General features: G+C 40.1%; 3 protein-coding genes across 4 annotated transcripts; all 3 read right to left on the bottom strand.

The window, feature by feature from the left end:
* Positions 1–3,377: 3,377 nt before the first annotated feature.
* Positions 3,378–4,642, bottom strand: tmsb4x (thymosin beta 4 X-linked). The gene is made up of 3 exons (XM_036575532.1): positions 4,472–4,642; positions 3,716–3,828; positions 3,378–3,567 (listed from the first exon to the last, which is right to left on the bottom strand). The coding sequence occupies exons 2-3, from the start codon at positions 3,813–3,815 to the stop codon at positions 3,533–3,535; spliced, it is 135 nt and encodes a 44-aa protein (XP_036431425.1). The 5' UTR covers positions 3,816–3,828; positions 4,472–4,642; the 3' UTR covers positions 3,378–3,532.
* Positions 4,643–6,100: 1,458 nt separating this feature from the next.
* Positions 6,101–11,680, bottom strand: LOC118811359 (toll-like receptor 8). The gene is made up of 2 exons (XM_036575521.1): positions 11,435–11,680; positions 6,101–10,771 (listed from the first exon to the last, which is right to left on the bottom strand). Exons 1-2 carry the CDS (start codon positions 11,435–11,437, stop codon positions 7,682–7,684), a joined length of 3,093 nt encoding a protein of 1,030 aa, XP_036431414.1. The 5' UTR covers positions 11,438–11,680; the 3' UTR covers positions 6,101–7,681.
* Positions 11,681–12,668: 988 nt separating this feature from the next.
* Positions 12,669–17,424, bottom strand: tlr7 (toll-like receptor 7). Of its 2 annotated transcripts, none has more exons than XM_036575505.1 (2): positions 17,326–17,424; positions 12,669–16,612 (listed from the first exon to the last, which is right to left on the bottom strand). In XM_036575505.1, the coding sequence occupies exon 2, from the start codon at positions 16,610–16,612 to the stop codon at positions 13,439–13,441; it is 3,174 nt and encodes a 1,057-aa protein (XP_036431398.1). In that variant the 5' UTR covers positions 17,326–17,424; the 3' UTR covers positions 12,669–13,438. The 2 variants fall into 2 exon arrangements, with proteins under 2 accessions (XP_036431398.1, XP_036431403.1); XM_036575510.1 differs by having other exon boundaries at positions 17,329–17,415.
* Positions 17,425–21,254: the final 3,830 nt, after the last annotated feature.

The raw sequence follows: 21,254 nt of genomic DNA, 5'->3' as shown, positions 1-21,254 counted from the left end.
AATTTACCAGCTTCTTGTTTGATTTTTCCTGTGACTGCTGCACTATTTAAGGTGGGACGGGAAAACTCGGACAAGAAGCTGGCGAATAGGAAGCCAACTTCAGCTTCGTCCTTCTTAGTGTTTGGGGGGGTTTATTTTATTTTTAAGTGTAGATTAGAAGTGATTCACACATTGATGGATTTGCTGATGTATATATATATATATATATATATATATATATATATGTGTGTGTGTGTGTGTGTGTGTGTGTGTATATGCATCATCGAGCCATCAGGCTAAAGTTCTAAAACATGGTGTGAAATAACTGAAAATATTTTCAAACCACCTGAAAAGCTACTACTATACAGGTATGAAACTGAAGCCCAAACCTGACCAAAACTGGTACCGCTAAATCTGACACCCGACCTGCATGCATACATAAAACAATAAACATAAAAATCACTACTTAATCACAAACCTGAGCTCAATGCACATAAATAATCGCCCCAAACTCAGCTCGAAACCTACTATATTGAACCGTGTCAAGCTCAGACGTGGTGGCAGACACAGACTCTAATACCAAAATCTCATTCATAGTAGGGCCTTGTTAAAAAAAAGAGAAATTTTTTAAAAAGATCCGAAAAATGAACCCAAAATGAAAAAAAAACCCCAAAAAGTTGTAAATAAACTAAACAAATTTAGGGAACAAATTTACAGATCTTCACTCATGGTGTGAAGATTCCAACAAACGGTCATATGAAAACAATGGCTAACCACAGCTGAAAGGAAGTGAGAGAGAAAAGGAGGAGGAAATCATGCCCTGCATGAGTTATATCCTCAGATATGAACAAAGACGTGAGAAACAAAGCAGTTTCTGCATTCACACGGATCATCGGCCATGAATAATACAAAAGGATAGAAAACAAGGCTGTAAAGATGTATAGATCTAAAGGTTAACTGCATCAAATCTGAATTTATAAATCTCAATTTATTAGACTGAATATAACATTATTCCATAAAGTATACACATTGATTGTTTGGCCAAAACAAAATTTGAAAGCTTTAAAAATCCCAAAATTTAGATTATTTTACTTACACTGTATTTTATTGCCACCTTTTTTTGTTTTTGGTGAATTAAAAAAAAAAAAATCTGTATTATTCCAACATAATAGTGCAGAAAATTTAGATTAGCCGATTCACTGAATAACTTGCTCATTCAAAATCATGTTAGCTACGTGAAAAATGAAAGTGTATTAACATTTTATTACCATCTTCACCAGTCATGTGAAATCAGCCACGGGACTAAATGGTTCCAGCTGACCTTTCCACTGGTCGCCTGGCCAGCTAGAAAGCGGTATGCAAAAACAACCCTTATAGCATAAAGGCTGCACCACTGGGTCAGATTAATACATCATTAAAGCTAACCAGCTTAGCACCAATCCACTTATCTGGGGAAGCACCAGTAAACCAGCCTAGTTTGTGCTCCAGTTTAGCCTGATCACAAAGCTGGTGCTGGATAAGCCTTGTGAACACAATGCTGCTGTAGCTGTTAGCCATGCTAGCTGGATGCTCTGTTAAACTGCTAGCTAGCAGGCTCACAGCACAAGGCCAAAGCCTCTATTAGTCATCTCCACTGAGGATCCTTTCCCAACCTCGGGAGACGTCTGTTTGCTGGCAACAGCACTTAAAATACCAGAGGGAGTTAGCATGAGTAGCATGATTAACATGGTTTTGACCCTAAGTGTAGCGATGAGCACGTCCTCTCAGGAGAATCTGCTTACTGGCACCTTTAATGCTCCAAACCCAGACAGCAGCCTATATCGGTCCGCTGGCTTGATAAGGTCGGCACCCCACTGACTGTTTGCTACTGCTGGTCCACCATCAGACCACCCAGATTACTGTCCTGCATATAAGCTCTAACTAGTTAGTATAACAAGTTAGCTAGTGTAAAATGATTGTATAGAAAGTGTTGCTGACGCTGAGCTGGATTAAAATGATTTACTAAACTAATTGACAAAGTATAAAGAAAAGAAGGAAGGAGAAATCAGTAAATTGGACTGTGGGTGGAAAGTGAACGACGATAAGTGAAATTTTGTCTATTACTCCGCTTAACCACTGGTGGACCGCCCAGAAAAAGCTGAGCAAAACACCCGTGGGCCACCAGCTCTGCCATCAGCGGGCCGACAGTGGTCCAGTGTCCTCTTGCTATCAAGGAAGGAGCCAGTTCAAGTGCGAACATTTCGATTACACAATTATATTTCGAGCAATTTGATTTGCTAGCAGTTTTGATTTGCTGGCATTTCCATCTAAAACGTATCAAGCAAACATATTTCTGTAACCCTGTGAACAAGCAGCAGCCCAAAGTTTCCAAACCTTTCCATGACCTCCTGTAGCTGTTGGTGTCACGCAGGGAGGCACTGCTTTGAGGCAAGGCTCAACCGCTAAGCCCTTACGTTGCAGTTTGCCCTGGGACATTTTTCTGGGTCAGTTGGGCAAGAGCAGGGTGCCAACACCGACGGCAAACCTCCTCATCCACTTACACAGCGCAGCGTAAGGCCTGAATATGTGTCAGTCGGACAAAACACAAGCTCTACTATCATCTGAGCTTAGCGTCCGAGCTCACAGGTGAATAAATCGCTGATGACGGAACAAAACCTCATATCTCCATTTTTATCGTTTTTTTAGTTTCTGACATAATTTGAAAAAGCCTGTTGTCCTTTACATTATGGGTGAAGTTCGAGATGACTGGACCAAAAGAATCGGCCCAAAACTTCTCTGAAAAAATTCTGGTTCCATTGACTTGCATTAAAAGTCTGTTTTTTCCTTCTCCTGTAAAGTTACCATTTTAGATGTATGAGGTTTTGTTCTGACAGCAGCGACATTCTCTACAAATCTGACTAATGTATATCTTGCATGCAATTTTTTTAAACCAGCCCAAAGCAGAAAATGCAGTGAACCTTTAAACATTTTCCCAACCCAAAAAAGCCAGAACACACAAATTACAGTTTTCTGTTCTTTTTATTTGCATACAAAACAAAATTGTGCATTCCAAGGTTCGAACTTATACAAAAAACTTTAAAAGAAACAAACACTGCATGACTTGAAAGCATTTGACACAAGTCAACCCAGGTCAAGCCCGAGATAGTGAACATGTAGGTCCCTGGAAGTTGTCGCTCAAACTCTTGGCCCCGCCCCCTCCTCTTGCCACTCGATGTGTCTGAGGCTGAAACGAAACTTCGCTTCCACACTATCGGCACTGCTGCTTCCTCTTCTTCCGCCGCACAAAACATCTGACAGCTTTCGCAGTGGTGCATTTTCTTTTTTAATATTTCAAAACACAACATTAAAAAAAGGGAAGGAGGTACGGGCCGTCTCGGGGCTGTACAGTCATTTATTCGTTTGTTTTTTTTGGTTTGGTTTCGTCCAATCAGAATGCAACTTAGGTTTGTCGAATTGGCTTTTGTCGTTTCCCATTACAAAGTTAACAGCTAAAAGGTGAAAAAAGAAGGCAATGTGGAATGTACAGTGCATAGTGGAGTCTTGAGGTGGGGCTTCATGATGAGCCCGCCTGCTTCTCCTGTTCAATGGCTGAAAAGGAAAAAAAAGACATTAATTACATCATTTTGTCTTTCATTTGTGTTTAAATCTGGACATCATATACATATAATTGCAAACCCAAGTGCCTATAGATGACTAAACATATTGCAAATCTAATAGGCCATACTAAGGTACTTACTCTCTTTTGATGGCAAAGGGTTTTTCTCCTGGGTCTCTGTCTTCTTCAGCTTGCTCTTGTCGAAGCTGGTGACTTCCTCCAGGTTTGGTTTGTCAGACATGTTTGCGGTTGGTCTGAAACAAAAGAGAACATGCTGAGCATCTCAATTCTGTCCTCCAGAGCCCAAAAACTGACCTGTGACCTCAAAACCTGGCCCAATTTATACCCTACTAAGATTCCTACCACAGACAAAACATTTCCAAAGGCCATAATTCAAGATTTTTTTTAAATGCATTCAAGACAAACAATTAAGACATCTGGACACATCTGCCAATCCGTCACTCAGACAGACTCTCTTGCATTTCGCAAGCGCTGCCCTGCAAAAGCCGTCCAGATTTCAGAGATGGACCAGCACGTTTCCGTGCGTGCTCACATCTCACACAGTTGCATGCATCCGTAAGGCTGCTGCATATTTCCATGCGCGCTGCTGGACTGGGCGCAGCTGCCCGAACAAAGACTGGACAGCTCATGCAGCTTTTGTCTGACGCACAGTGACGAAATCTTCCTTTAAAGCCACTAATAAGCTGCTGTGCTTGCTATGAAGTCAGCATTACTGCGTGAAATGGAGCCCTGCTCTCGGAAGGCCCAGAAAGAAAGCCAGAAAATAAAATAGTGCTGCCTTAAATGAGGCCAGGAATAGAGTGTGCATTAAAATCATGTACATTTACAGTATGTGGTGATGTGGGGAAGCTGAAATATCATATAAAGTGCACTTACCAGGTGGTTGCTGGTAAAACAGATGATGTGGCCTTCTCCAGATAAAACTGCACTGTGAGAGAGCGGAGCTGGGCACCACCTTATATAGGGGCCGTATGCAAACGAGGGGCGTGACGTCACACCCGCCGATTTCGAAATATCTGCTCACGGGAAAACAATCCCGTCGCGAGAGGCTTTAAAACGTGCATTTGTGTTAAAATGAGAGTAAATAGTTGTGACTGTATTTTTCAAAAATACGCGTTTTTTCAGCACAAAGGGACACGACGTCATCGCTGCACAGCACCGAGTGGCCAACGCCCTCTGCGCGGCTGAAAGGCTGTGAAGCAGTGGCACCTGGCGGCCGCTGGTGGTACTGCAAGTTGGAATATGTTTACTCCACAATGCTCTGGCTAATGATTCCCAGCTCTAGATCTGTAGTCCACCTGCACTGCGCAGCGTTGTTTTCCTGCCCTGACACAACTGATTCAGCCCTAGAATCACTTATGATGTGAAAACAAACACAAATTTGTACAGATGGAACTACAGGACTGGAGCTGGAAACACCCACGGTAAAAATTTGGGAACATTTGTACTGTTTCACTTTATTATTTCATGCAGAACTGGTTTATTTTTATTATTTCCTAAACTGATCAGGCATAACATTCTGACCACCTCCTTGTTTCTATGCTCATTGTCCATTTTATCAGCTCCACTTACTATATAGGTGCACTTTGTAGTTCTACAGTTACAGACTGTAGTCCATCTGTTTCTCTGATACTTTGTTAGCCCCCTTTTACCCTGTTCTTCAGTGGTCAGGACCCCCATGGACCCTCACAGAGCAGGTACTATTTGGGTGGTGGATCATTCTCAGCACTGCAGTAACACTGACGTGGTGGTGGTGTGTTAGTGTGTGTTGCACTGGTCTGAGTGAATCAGACACAGCAGTACTGCTGGAGTTTTTAAACACCTCAGTGTCACTGCTGGACTGAGAATAGTCCACCAATCAAAAATATCCAGCCAACAGTGTCCTGTGGGCAGCATCCTCTGACCACTGATGAAGGACGAGAGGATGACCAACACAAACTGTGCAGCAGCAGATGAGCTATCGTCTCTGACTTTACATCTACAAGGTGGACCGACAAGATAGGAATGTCTAATAGAGTGGACAGTGAGTGGACACAGTGTTTAAAAACTCCAGCAGCACTGCTGTGTCTGATCCACTCAGACCAGCGCAACACACACTAACACACTAACACACCACCACCACGTCAGTGTTACTGCAGTGCTGAGAATGATCCACCACCCAAATAGTACCTGCTCTGTGAGGGTCCATGGGGGTCCTGACCACTGAAGAACAGGGTAAAAGGGGGCTAACAAAGTATCAGAGAAACAGATGGACTACAGTCTGTAACTGTAGAACTACAAAGTGCACCTATATAGTAAGTGGAGCTGATAAAATGGACAATGAGCGCAGAAACAAGGAGGTGGTCAGAATGTTATGCCTGACCGGTGTATATATTACCACTGTTACAATAATAAGGCAATAAATTGATGTACTCTGCCTCCATTGTGTGTGTGTGTGTGTGTGTGTGTGTTAATAATGTGTGAATGGTAAGGAGGGGGGCAGATTTTATTTCCAACCTTTATTTAAAAAAAAAAAGCAAAGACAATCAATTATTGAATAACTTTTTACAGCATGTCAACCCCCAATATGAAACTCATATGAAACTTATACTTTAAACATTACAGATTCAAATCTATTCTAAAAAACGAATATCACTTTAATTGACAAGATGTATAAAGATTTGCATTGCTTTCAGGATTTTTATACAAATATGAAAGAACAATATAAACACAGTAGAAAGTTTGTGATAACCTTAGTTTTAACACACAAACGACAGGAGAAAAGAATGAATGAATGAATGCAGTTTACTCTTCTTTTCCCGGACATTAAACTTTAAACATTAAACATTCAGTTTCATATCTGAATCAGCATCAGCAGAAGTCGATATTCTGATGATTATAAGTAAAATATGAAGCAAAAATACTGAACAAACAAGAGGAAACTCACAGCTTTCACACAAACAGCTGAATGAACTAAACTCGTGGTCTGTGTGAAAACAGATAAGACCTCGTTCTGGACTGGGTTACAGTGCACAAGTCCTGTTTCAGTCTAGCAGCCATCACTGTCGGCAGAACATTGTTAAAAATGACATCTTGGAAAATTAAATCTTGTCACTATATCTAATATCTAGTGATGCACTGTAAGAATGGTATAGGATTATTCAACTTACTTAAACACACGTTTACTTAGCAAAAGTAAGCACAGCAGCGATATGAGCCGAGCAGAACTCTCAGATCATTAGGAACTGGTCAGTCAGTCCTGCCGAAGGTGGAGACTAAACATGGAGAAGCAGTGTTTAGATACTGTGCTGCTCTTAAATGGACCCAGTGGACAGAGATCATTAGAAGAGCCGACACTGGACACTTTAAACCAGCCTGAAAATGATCCTGTCTGAGCAGCTTTCAGCTCAGTTCAAACACTGTTAGCATTTATAGACCCTTTTCTCTGTAAAAGCACTTTATTATCCTTTATTATCCTAATTTAATGTTTAATTTTTCATTTAATTTTTATTGTTTGAGCAGCTTTCAGCTCAGTTTTAAACACTATTAACATTTCTAACCTTTTTCTCTGTAAAGGCACTTTATTATCCTTTATTATTCTAACTTTTAATTTGATTTTTATTGTTTCAGTAGCTTTCAGCTCAGTTTAAACACGGTTAGCATCTCTAGCCTTTCTTCTCTGTAACAGCACTTTATTATCCTTTATTATTCTAATTTAATTTCTAATTTGATTTTTAATTTCACAACTTTCTCTTTTAAATCTATTGTTTTAATCCAGTTTTAATAATGTTTTTAATTTCTATTCTCCTTAATGCATTTTTAAATGTATTTTCTCATTTGTAAAGCACTTTGAATGACAGCAGCGTATGGAAGGTGCTCTATAAATAAACTTGCCTTGTCTAGTATTAATAGTAATGGTGATTACATTTTTAAATTGCCATATTCTGTTGGAAATCTGCTTTTTTTAAAGACAGAAACAAGCAGTAAGTGGAGTAATCCTGCAATGTTCTTACAACAATCTGAAAATAAGAAATATTACAGTATATCAGTTAGACTTAAGCTGACTTCCTCTGCCAAGACAGTTTTCCAGTAGAACTGGTCCCCATTTCAGTCTTCTGCCCTCCTGCTGGTGAAGTATCTGGAGTAGATTTGGCTGTACATGGCGCTGTTCTCCACCCGGATGGCGTTCCGCAGACACTGCCAGAACCACGGTTCTGCGGCTGGCGCCCGTGGCCACTCGAGGACACTTCGGCCACACAGGCGCCGCCGCAACCGCAGGAAGTGAGAGTTCTGGAGGACGGGCTCCAGCAAGATCAGCACAATCACATCCTCACTTTCCTCCAGTAGCCGCTGGTGGGCCAGGTACACTGCCATCTTGAAAGAGCCACTGTTGACGTAACTGCGCGTGAGGACAAAGACAGTCTTGCGGCTCTGCTGGATACTCTGGGTCATGTTATCCAGCAAGGGGCAGCCTGGCACCCAGTCCCGCTCCTCCAGGCACACGGGTAGGTACCGCTCCCCCTGTTCCTCCAGCTGTACCCGCAGATGGTTCAGGACCCATTCGGATACCAGTGGGTCCTTGGTGTCGTAGGTCACAAAGGCATCGTAGATGCTGTCCACAGAACTCAGGTACTGGTATCCTTTGAATTTGGCTTTCATATAGAAGAACAAGTACGAAACATCCCAGTAGAACAAGTGCATTATGGTTGAGATGAAGGTTACACAAAAAATGAAGAAGGTCGTGAAGAAGTAGACCAGGAAGGCAACATCGTTGTCAATGCATTCCTTGATGTCGAAATGCACCACTGCTTTCCCTTTGACGGATTCAGGAATGTTGCATTTCACGGAGGTGACAAGATTTGGGATCGCCACATCGCTGCTGTCAATCCAAAGGATGAACTCGATTATGTCACACGTGCAGCGGAAAGGGTTGCCGTGGAGCCACAAAGTGCTCAGGTGGTTCTCTTGCTTGGACGGGAAGGTGGACTCATTGACGATGGCCAGTCTGTTCTGGCTGAGGTCCAGTCGCTTGAGATTCACAGCACCGATGAGAAACCTGTCGGTCAGTTGAGAGATCCTGTTGTGCCTGAGGTCCAGATACTGCAGGTAGGGGGTGCTCACGCTTATGTTATTGGATACATTTGTCAATCTGTTGTAACTAAGGATGAGCTCCTCGAGTTGTGTGAACCTTTTCATCAAAGTCCAGTTGAAACTCGTCAGAGTATTGTGGGCCAGTCTGAATTTCTTGATCGTGTGAGGCAGGTGGGCGTAAACTCTATCAGGGATATCTGTCAGCTCGTTGTGCGAGATGTCGAGGTACGTCAGGTTTGTCAATGATTCGAAAAGCTTGTCATAAGTTTTATCTTTCCATAACTTCTGGAGCTTGTTGCCCTGGAACTGGAGCTCGTTGAGAGATTTGCTGTACAACCTCTTTGTTGTTAAGGTAAAGATGCCGTTGGAGCTCATATTTAGGACTCTCAGCTTGTGCAACTTATTTAAAAAATATAGATTATGGGTAACTCCAGGCACAGTAAAATAATGTGTGTTGAAGCTGAGGTCCAGCACCTCCAACTTCTCCAACTCTTTAAAGGCGTTATCATAGGCCAAATCAATTTTGTTGTAAGACAAGTCTAGATATTTCAGCTGGGGCAAAGCTGTGAATTCGGACCCATTCGGAGCTGCTGCAAAGCCGTTCCTGGACAGGTTGAGGCAGGATATGTTCTCGTATCCTTTAAACTGCTCAGGGGAGATGAAAAAGAGATTGTTCTTGCTTAGATCCAGCACACGACCAGCATTGTAACACTCAGGTTTGACGAGCCTGTTGGACACCTCAAAATTTTGTTCCTTTTTAGAGCTGGACCCTGACAGTCCAGGAAGGGTGAAAACTGAACCAAAAGTGCTGCCCAACTGCCCGACCTCAGAGGTGCTAACGGGATAAAGACGGTTTTCCGAAAGATAGAGCAGTTTCAGACTCTGAAATTGCCTGAAGAGGTCTGACTTTGCACGTACAATGAAATTTATCCCTAAATCCAACACCGACAGATTTTGCAGGTTGTAGAGAGGACTCAGAGTTTCATTGTCAATTTCTTTGAAAACCAAACCTTGAATGTGGAGGATCTTAAGAGAGGTCAAGTTTGCAAAAGTAGGTGCTAGTGTCACAGATTGGGGATAAGCTTTCAGGTCGTAGTTAAATGAGAGATCAAGTTTCTTCAGTAGCGGCAGATTCATTAAAAAATGTCCACTCTCAATTTCGTGCATCAAGAAATTGTACGAAAGGTAGAGCTCCTGAAGCTTGACTATGTTATCAAACCATGCTTTCTTCATGTGACAAATTGAGTTCCCAGCAAGGTGCAGCAACTGAAGGTCCCGGAGATTGTCAAAAGCTCGTTCGTGTATCTCAATAGAACCATTCCGACATGGGATGCAGGGATATGGAGCGTTATGGCAGCGTGGGCAGTTCCCCTGGATTTTAAGAATCAACAGATTTTGCAGTTGTTTGAAATCATCCTCCCCAATATATGCGATGCTATTGGAAGCGAGTTCAAGCGTCCTTAAGGAGACGGGCAATCCTCTGGGGACATGTGTTAGATTATTGAAGGACAGAGACAACTCCCTTAACTTGGAAAGATTGGAAAAGCTTCCATGTTCAATCGTAAAAACTTTCGAACAAACATTCCAGTAGTAGCAGTTTTTGGACAAGTTGAGATGGAACAGGGCCATCGTGTTAGAGAAGCTGGTAGCATTTAGTGAGGTGATTCTGTTTTCTATCAACCGCAGATCTTTCAGGCTCTTCGGAAGTTGTTCAGGTACATGTGTCAGACCAACTCCACTGAGCTGTAGCTTCTTTAGACCCGTCATGTTTGCAAAAACTCCTGCTGTGATGTTCACATCGTTATTTTTATTCATCCAGTTGAGATTCAGGTCCTTTAGCTTTTGCAGTTTCCCCATTTTATCCAGTGTTAAATTCCGGATTCTGTTCTCAGACAGATCGAGGCTGGTGGTGTTTGTAAAAACTGCTGGCACCTCTTTCAGTCCCCGTCTGTGGCAGTCGAAGACCACTGTTCCTTCGGTGGTGTTCTGGCTCACGTCACATGGCTGAGAATTCAAGAACTTCTTGTCCAGATCGTTGGGATCTGGGCTGACTGGGAATGCCACCATCACCCAGCATGCTAGCCTGAACCAGTATCCAGTAGCATCCTGTAAGTGTATGCATAGGAGAACAATTGAACTGGGCAACTTTTCAGTAAAACCTTACTTGAACACTAATACATATAACCATGCCATAAACATGTCATATGCTGTTATGGCAGATATCATAATCTTTAATGTTATGAAAGCTTATATCACATGCTAATTGTTGTTAAGTATACTCTAGTTAGTCATCACAACATCAAACATTATTAAAAATACCAGTAATGATAACATGACACTTACTGGACATAATCTGTAATAACTCAATATAATGACAACATATCAGAAATGCCATTACATGTTTAATGCATGGTTATGTCAATGTTATGTAACATTGTTTACCCCCTTAACATTCCAGGTTTATTATATACTACGGCTTATTATTCAGTAACTACAGTGACTTCAATGCAAACTAATGGAGCTGTTCTTAGGTTATAGAAGTGTGTAATAAACCTGGCTTGTTAAGGGATTTACTGTTACCAGTTATTTTGAGTTCATAGGTGAATAAAGTGTCTAAAACATGCAAAACCAGGTTGTACGTCTTTTGAGAGTACAAAGCTAGATCATAGTGTCAAATCGGGCCAAACACACACAATAACATGCAATACAAGTTTTAATATTAGCTATTTTAAGAGATTATAAAGATAAAACACAAATCTGTTTCCTTACCATGTTAGCGATGCTCCATATATAGTTCTTGCAGAGTTACAGGACTCTTACGACTGAATGACTGGTGCTGCAGGATTCACAGAGAGCTGCCTCGATAAAAAAGGAAGTCTAACTGCCAGCAGCAGTGTCTCTAGTGTATGTGTACATATCTATCTATATATATATATATGTCTATCTAGATAGATACAGAGGTCTTCACCACCTGGCCATTCACATGCTAATATTCAACGTTCCGTTTCCCAGCCAGATCACATAGTGTATCAAACATAACTACCTGTTTAGGGAGTTTGAGGGACAGCTCATTGGTCAGACTCTGATCAGTGAGATACCACAGAAGCTATTGTTTTATTTTTGCACCTCTAAGTGTCAGTACATAAGGGGAAGTGCTGTTGACTCACTTCCCTTTTCTCTAGCATATATGTATCAGTCACATGAAAGTGTAAACCGATTTCACTGAATTCTGTCCACAGCTGAGATGTTTGTTTTTCTATTGCATTGGTGAAACAGACAGAGCAAAGGTCAGTTTTGTGCACATTATAATTGTTTGAACTGTAAGAGCTGAAGACTGAAGAGCAGGGATGGTTCATGACACTCAGAAGGCTGCAATAGACCTTATTTTGGACTGTAATGTTTTGATTTATTGTGGCATAGTTTCTTGTGGTTGGTATGAGGATCAATCAACACAACTAGAAGCCAGTTTGCAAAAAAATGTATTATACACATGTTCAAAAACAAGACTCAGCACAATTCAGTAGCTGATATGGAAATAAAAGTGATTCAGAGTGGTTTGGTGTGAAATGGTTCAGATGTCTTTACAGTGGTGGTGATAGGAACCAGGGGTCACCATGACTACAACACAAATATAGACATTTTATTTACTATCCAGAACCACCAGTGAACCTACACGAGTCTTCTGAGTTTATATGGAATGTTGATGATGGAAAATAGTGGAAAATCTGAAATAATAAGTTTTCTTTGGGGACTATTTTGCCTCACAACACCCTGTATATTATGTATCCCTCCACCATGAATGGAGTTTAAGTTCTCAAAACTATCATAAAACAGTGTCTCAGTCATCAGGCAGTGAATTCATAACCGTTTCATGTAGGAACTTTCTGTGAGGGAGCTTTTAGAGGTGGACGTCTGGTTCCTATCACCAACACTGTGAACAGTTCTGACTCAGTTTATCTAGAACGGAGCGTTTCACACCAAACCACTCTGAATGACCCTGTTTACAGCTAAATCTCTTAAATATACAACAATTTTGATGGCAGTCAGTGGAATTCCTCTTTAAGATGAGTATAAGACAGTAGTGACATTTTTCCCAAACTAGTGCCTGAATTTAAATTAAATGCTTTGAAAAAAGAGAAACACAATGAAAAATTCAGGTATTCTAATAAGTTTCATCTAACCAGATGTCACTTCGTTATGTACTTTAAATAATAAATGGGGAATTTGGGTACTTTTCATGGGACATTCTGTTTCACACATTTTTTGTGTGAGTCAAAAGAAAGACAGCATTAAGTTTCAAAATTGTCTTTAACATGGGCACACAATAATTACAGCAATACTCATTTAATAATAATTAATTATAAAAAAAGTTTATGTTAACTATAGAAGAAAAACAAAAACATTTTACTTTACAAAACATTGTCTTGGTGACCGAAAACGTCTTAAATCTTGCCAATATATCTAATATTTCTCATAACGAGACTGTTCAGAGAATATTATAAAATTATTTAATCTGTTTTTGACTTGTTTTTTAGTTATTTCATCTGAACTGTCTTATTCAAATGGCATATAAATCAACAAATTATTAATAACAATAGATAAAATTAGAAAGTGAAAGTAAAGTAAAAACATGTAAAAATGAGCTGAAGCATCTTAAAATATTCTTACAGCACTTTCAAAATGGGATCTATTAGATATATTAAATATGTATATACTAAATGCCAGATGATTTCACTGTTTACACTGTAAACAGCTTCCTGAAGATCTGAACTGTCACAGAGTTTCCTGAAAGAGTTTATTGTAGTGCTGCTGGCCCTCCGCTGCCATGACATTCCTGACACAGAACCAAAAGTACCGCTGCGCCTGAGGGTTCCTGGGCCATTCAAGCACTGACCGCTTGTACAGTCTCTTTCTGAGCCTCAGGTACTTGGAGTAAGCTGAGGAGAACTTCTCCAGAAAGATCAGGATGATTACGTCGTTCTTCTCATCCACAAGCCGCTGGTGGGCCAGGTAGAAGGCCGTCTTGAACTGGCCACTCCGGATGAAACGGCTGGTCAGGATGAACACGGTGCGCTTGCTGAGCTGGATGCTCTGAGAGAGGTTCTCAATGAGGGGACATCCAGGAATCCAGTCACGGTCTTCCAAGCAAAGCTGGAGCTGTTGTTCACCTCGTTCTTCCAGTTGGACACGGAGCTCCTGCAGAACCCAGTCGCTCACAGCTTTGTCGGTTTTATCGTATACGATGAAAGCGTCGTAGGCCGTGCTTTCTGAAAGAAGGCGACGATAGCCCTTGATTTTGGCCAGACAGAAGTGGTAGATATACCACACATCCCAGAGGAAGAGGTGGCTGGAGATGGACAACGTGAGAACGCTCAGGATCATGGAAGTTGTCAGGATACTCAGGATAATGGACAGGGAGCTGTGCTGGCAGGCTTGAAGGTTCAGAAAAATCACACTCTGACCTCGCTGAGTGCCTGGAGCAGCACAGTTGACATCGGTGGCCAGCCTGGGGATATTCACGGAGGTGCGATTGATCCATCTGACGAACCATGTGGCGTTGCAAGAGCAAACAAACCTGTTGTTGTTCAAATGGAGGACCTGCAGATTGTCTCTGACCCCCTCAGGAAAGCTTGATTCTTCAATGTACTTGAGCTGATTGTAACTCAGATCTAAGTTTTTCAGGCTGAAAGCATCTTGGAGGAAATTAGGAGTAAGGCTTGCAATTTGATTCTTGCGGAGAATCAGGGTCAAAATAGATTTTGAACAGTTGGACAGCTTTGCAGGCACTGTTGTCAAGTGGTTGCCACCAAGATTTAAGACCTTCAGTTTCTTGAGATTTTTAAGACCCTCCCAGATAAATGATTTCAATTTGTTGTTTGTAATGTGTAATTCTGTGAGTGTTTGTGGCAAGCCTTGGAAAACCTGCTTGGGAATGAAGTTGAGGTTGTTATTAGAAATGTCAAGCATTTTCAGATTCACTAGCTTTTGGAAGTAGTTGACATATCTTAAATCACCATCTCTCCACAGCATGTCTAGACGGTTGCCTTTGAATTCCAGATGTTCCAGAGAGAAACTTTCCATCTCCATGTTGGTGGATGTTGATATTTGATTGTGGTTCATTATTAATTTAGTCAGCTTGTTCAGATTCTTGGTGAAGTTCAGCATATGAGTTAAACCTTCAGCTTCAAAATAGTGGTTGTTGTAACTGATGTCTAGAACAACTAAATTGCTCAATTCCTGGAATGCGGTGGAGTACATCAGATCAAGGCGATTGTGGGAGAAGTCAAGGTACTGCAGATTCTTGAGATAAACAAACTCAGAACCATTTAAGGCTTGGCTCATGGCATTTCCTGATAGATTCAGGCACCTGAGCTCTTGAAGATTTAGGAATCTTGAATGCAAAAAGAAAATGTTGTTTCTGCTGATGTCCAAAGTTTTCCCAAAAGAACTGCACTGCGTGTAAAAAGGGCTCAGTGTCCCAAGTTCCTTATCCTTGTATTTGCAGCTGCGTGCATATTCATCATACTTGAAATAGTGAATCTCTCTCACTTCCCCACTTTGGTACTGAGCACCTCGCGACATTGGGGAAGTGTTGTCCTGTTTGGGAGCACCTTGTGCCATCGCCAAAGCAGCTGCAGGTCCAGCCTCAGAAGGAGATGATATTTTGTTGTCCGACAGGTTGATGATGTGAAAGTTTTTCAGCTCCCTAAGGATGCTTAAGTTTGTTATCTTTATGAAGTTCGTGCCAAGGTCAATCATCTCAAGTTTCTCCAAACTCGTCAAAGGGGAGATATCTTCACGTTTCAGTTCTTGGAACACAAAACCTCTGATTCTCAGGATCCTGAGAGACTTGAGTGAAGAGAAAGCTCTGGAAAGGTTTAGCGAAGAAGGATACCTCTGGAGCTCATAGTTAAAAGAGAGATCTAGTTCTTCTAGAGAAGGCAAAGAATGAGGGAAGGAGGTGTGTGTTATTGCTTTTGCCAGGAAATTGCTTGAGAGGTCTAACACCCGGAGATCTTTGCAGCTCTTAAACCATTCTCGTTGCACTGATGTGAGAGAGTTACTGTGGAGTCGGAGAATTTTCAGTTTTGTCAAATTCTGGAGGGCATTTTTATCAATCGCAAAGGCTGCATTGTTAGGGCAAGGAACACACGGAAAAGGTGCGTTATAGCAGCGAGGACAGTTGCCGCTCAAATCAAGGATCTCTAACTCTGTCAAATTCTGAAAATCCTTTTCCGTCACCCTGTGTATGTTATTGTTGTACAGGTACAGCTCCTTAAGACTGGATGGTAGTCTTTGTGGCACAGAGGACAGATTGTTTGACTTAAGTGAGAGCAAGGTCATCTTGTCGAGGTGCAAAAAGGCATCCTCTTCTATATAGTATGTCCTGTTGCATGGGTTTCGGAAGTAACAGTTTTGACCGAGGTACAGAAACTCTATGTTGGGTATTTCTGTAAGATTTTCCTTCAGAATCGAGGAGATGCTGTTAACCTCGAGACTGAGAAGCACAATGTTTGGAGGAAGTCCTTTAGGTATGCTTGAGAGCTGATTTCCATCCAGGTAAAGGGACTTCAGGTTTTTAAGTTGCCAAAAGCTCCCATTATCAATCGTCACACTTTGTGTGCACATGCGGTCCTTCGGGCCGACCTTGATGGGAACACAGTTGCAGCGCAGGTCGATCTCAGTGATATTGATGAGGTCTTGGAATGAGGTGTTCTGAATGTGAGGAATGTGGTTGATGGTGAGGGTCAAGTTGGTGGTATTTGATGGGATTCCCATCGGGATATTGGTCAGGCTTCTGCTGGTGCAGTCTACGGTCACTTCGGTTCCGTTGCTGGCCCTGGAGACATCACACGGCAGACTTTTGGGATACCATTCAGTCGCTAACCACACAGATGGACAGAAAAGAATCAGGCTGGAAATTGTCATGAACGTCCTCCCTTCCATCTAAGAGGTGGAGACAATTTGTATTACTCAGAGATCATAACAGAAGGTGGCAATGAAGTAATAACCTAAACACAAGATAATTCCACCCATTTTCAAAATTTCAGAACTGTTAACATGTAAACAAAGTCATTTGGAGTGGTTTGATGTGGTTCCTAAGAGTTTAATGCCTCTAAAATCACAGAAAGCTTTTACATGAAATAGTTTTGGCCTTTATTCATGATGGAGTGGTGCATGCAGGGTGTTGAAAAGCAAAAATCCCCAAAGAAAACATATTTTTTCAGATTAACCACTATTTTACCGTCAGCAACATGACTTATAAAAACTCAGAAGATACTGTAGACATCATGACCCCTGGTTCATATCACCACCACTGTAAAGAAGTCTGAGTTGGCAAGTTTCACTACCTTGAACAATTTCTCAGTAGAGATTTCACATGGGCACATTTAAGAACCTTAAAACTTACTGACAAGTGAACAATGCTCTTATTCACACTAGCAAAACAGGCATTATCATTCAATACTTCGGCTAACAATCTTCACCAGAGGATACACCTAAAACAAAATTGTTGAGGGAAAGTTTTCTTCAACAGTTCTGTGACTGGGGACTCTCCATTACATGACCACTCATCACGCTATTGAAAGTCATCGTGGGAGAAGATTCTTATCTTTCAGCATTAAGAACAGACTAGATTTAGAGAAGGTAGAGCTACTCACCACCTTTTTATTGGGCTCTGTCCTCAAACCCAGTGTCGTATCTTCTTAAACTGCCCTCTGTAAGCATAGAAGTTTCTGAGCAGACAGGCAATGTGGTCCTGAAAAGCCTTTCTGTGTGTTCTACATGCTGTGCTCTTAACCATGAAGACACAAAACCATAAACGCAAGTGAGAGTGGCTAAATTTAACCTGCATAACTTCCTCATTACTTAACCACCTAGATGCTTGAGTTCACGACAAATCCCCCATATAATATTCAAAGATGTGAAATTCAGTTTATTGCAAAGAGGGATATATTAATAAGTGAAATAATCTTAAATCTAGTCAGCATGTCTAATATTTCTCATTATAAGATTGTTGTAAGATTATTATAAGATTGTTCAATCTTGTTTTAGATGTCTGGTAACATTTTATTGTAGAGTAGTGTTAATCAGACACTAAAATGACAAAATAATTACAAACATTTGGAAAATAGTTGAATAAACTTCGCACAACCGTCTCAATAAAATTAAAAGCATTAGATATATTGGCTAGTTTTAAGATTATTCCATTTGTCTCAACACAGAGTCCTCACCAAATACTGAACCGTGTAAGTTTTTGTGAGTATAATCTGAAATCACTTTATCTCTTTTAGTTAATTATTGACATATTAACCAGCACACAACTCATTAAAATTCCATTACAAACCACAGAGGCACGTTTAGGTTTAATTTTCTTTCCATTTAAGAGATCAGAAATGTAAAAATAGCATTTAAAGTGTTCTGCCTGAGCGCACTCAGCTCTGATTTTCACATAAACGAAAGCAAAACCTCACGAGAGGAACTTCCCTTCCATTACATCAGCACTGAACATGTTATGAAAAGATTCATATTTTATATTAAAACAAACCTCTTGATAATAATAATAATAATAATAATAATAATAATACAGAAAAAATAACAGTTTAGGATACTCAAGCATTCAAAAGTTTGGGATTGCTGCTTTCAATAAAATAAAAACAAAATTGCTGAAAAATGTATAATATGATTATAATATGACGCTGATGCTCTACAGCTCCATAGATGTCAACTACTTAGTATGAAACTGTAAATAAAACCTATGAAATGTTAGATGTGTCCAGAATGATGAACAGAGCTGTAGAAGGTTCTAAATTGACTTAGAAAGCTGTAGAACATCAAAAATGAAATTCTGATAAATTTAGATCCAGAATGGATTTTGAACAAAATTATCCAGAATGAAGTTCTAAAAGAATTAAAATCTAGAAGTACTAATAAAATTAAAATCAAGAATGAAGTTCTAAAAGAATCGAAATTTAGAATGAAGTTCTAATAAAATTAATAGCCAGAACAAACTAATAACTGTATGCACAGAATATAGTTTTAATAAACTGATTGATCAATAAAAATTGATATTCAAAATGAAGTTAAAAAAAAACAGAATAATGTTCTGATACAAACGTCTCACATTTAAAACATGGTCAGAAAATCTCCAGCAGATAACTTTTTAAAAAGTTAGCTTTAAAAATAATTACAGTTTATTATTAATATTGGAATAAAACATTTAAACACCTCTGTGTGTCTAGATTAGTATATCAATCTACAGTCTGCGAATTATTACTGAATAAAATTCAATTCATTAATTATGAACATAATAAGTGCCAATACTTTTCAAAAGAGTAAATCTGTTCTGCATATTCTGTCTATTATGATATAATGTATGTAATTGTGTAAGTTTAAATGATGACAGCACAATACTGTGATGACTGGAAATATTTAATATGCTTGATAATGCAAATAAATCACATTTGACTGTAAGATGTTCATAAACCTCCTTATGCAAAAGATTTTTACACTGAATTAGTGACGTCGTCTGAAATTTCTTATTGTTTTCAACATGTTTATTTATATGTCCTATAGTTCTGATGGAGTGAGGCGTCTGTACATAAATAATCCGCTGACCAGACATTTATAATATAATCATAAGAACGCGTCTACCAAGGTTTATGAATAATAATATTTTCGTCTTTTAAAAATTCTATGTGTTGTAGAATTCCCTCTCTTTATTTTACATATTACACAAAATATACACAAGGCATGGATTATCAAAGCAGTTCACATTGGCCAGATTAGCTCGGTTACTCCGGTCACCGCTCCGTGTCTGGTGGTCAGATGTAACCGTGTGTCTGTGTATGGCTTTGAAGTAGCTGAAACTCAGCTGCGTTCTTTAGTCTAAAGTTTCTGAAAGAGGGTCTCGAGTGCTGTTGAATGACCACGAGCCAGATGTTGGGATGATGGCAAATGCAGAGGTGCTTTGGTCAGCGGCGCTTGCTGCCCGAGGTTTGGCCCAGAAGGTTTCAGCAGGTACAGCAAGCATGTCATGACCTTCATCTCCATCTCTTGTGCTGTGGTGACATGCAGGACGTGTTGCACCATCCAAACAGCTGCACGCAGAAGTTTGGGCACTGCTGGTCACAATTTATTGATTTTCTAAGTGAAAAGGAACTTAAATGTGTCACATTTTCCTCAATGCACAATTATAATATTGCTGAATTTAACACTGTTACATCCCGTGTTTGGTTGTCTCTCTCAGTGTTTTTCAGTTTGCTGCATTACTGACGTCCTTCTTTTCCAGGCATGTGATTGGCTGTTCCTGTCGGCGGAGGCTACTCAGCTCCCCTTGCTGTCCGCCAGTTGACAGACCAGTTTTGTTAGCTGTGATTTGCTGGCCTACAGGTACACTGCAAAACAATAGCATCTAGTCAAGTAAAATTATCTTAAATATAGTCAATAAATCTAATATTCGTCCTGTTGAGATTGTTATAAGCTTAATTTAAGATTATTTACCTTATTTCTAGACATTTTTTACTTGTTTTAAGTAATTTTATCCAGTAAAATTATCTCACTATCCTGGCAGATAATTTTGCTTGTTTTTGCTTGAAACCAGCAAAATTAACTGCCAGTTTAGTTAATTTAAAATTACTAAAAACAAGTAAAAAGTCTGGAAATAAGCAAGATAATAAGTCCACAACCATCTCAAAACGGGTAATATTAGATATATTGACCAGATTTAAGATCACTTAACTTGACAAGATACCATTTTTTTGCAGTGTACATGTGGGTACATAAAAAAGTTATGTTTTTTTTTTTTTTAATAAAGGAAATGAAGGCGTGGCCTGCCTTTTTTGTTTGACCTGTTGGACTTTGTTTATCGGTAGTGTAGTGAGGGTAGTGTTTTTGTAATTTTCTTTTCTTTTTTTTGGCAGCTTAGCTAGTTAACTGTAACAACACAATGGACAAAAATAAAATAGATCTACACTTGGCAAGGTGTTCCTTTCATCAGATGCTGCTTTTTTCATGCCTTTGGTGATGATAGTTTAAGAGTTCAATTTTTCTTTCAACAGACCACAACACTTGTTTCCAAAGTGGCTCTGGACACGTGGCACATTTTGTTTCGACTTATTTGTTTGTTTGTTTATTTAATATATTTATTATTGCAAATAAATGACAATTGTGCATTAACATTGAAAGAAGTGTGTCATATTTAAGTTGCATGTATATGAAAGTGCATGTGTACTTCAACAAAACATGCCGTTTGACCAGGGTGCCCAAACTTGCATACAACCGTATGTCCACTTAGCCTCAAAAATGAAGTCTGAATCCTTCATTCCACAACTGTAGACTCCCGAAGTGTACCCAGTGTCCACCGATGTTTCACGAATACCACTAATGCAGCTTCCTTAAGTTGGTAGAGCTGTTTGGACTGGACTGACCTCACTGATCTCCAGAGTTTGAGTGGTCATTCTTTGCTTTTTTTAGTTGGTAACAACACAGAAGCCTGTGCTGTGAGATTGAGGCAGCTTTTCTGAATTTTGTAACTCCTCTTTGTGGTCTGAAGACTCGTCTATATGAGTTTAGATTCTTTCAAACAAAC

Source organism: Colossoma macropomum, unplaced genomic scaffold, assembly GCF_904425465.1.
Source record: "Colossoma macropomum unplaced genomic scaffold, Colossoma_macropomum, whole genome shotgun sequence".
Taxonomy (NCBI): Eukaryota; Metazoa; Chordata; class Actinopteri; order Characiformes; family Serrasalmidae; genus Colossoma; species Colossoma macropomum.
The sequence above is the reverse complement of the archived record's forward strand: the minus strand, read 5'-3'. Positions and strand labels throughout refer to the sequence as shown.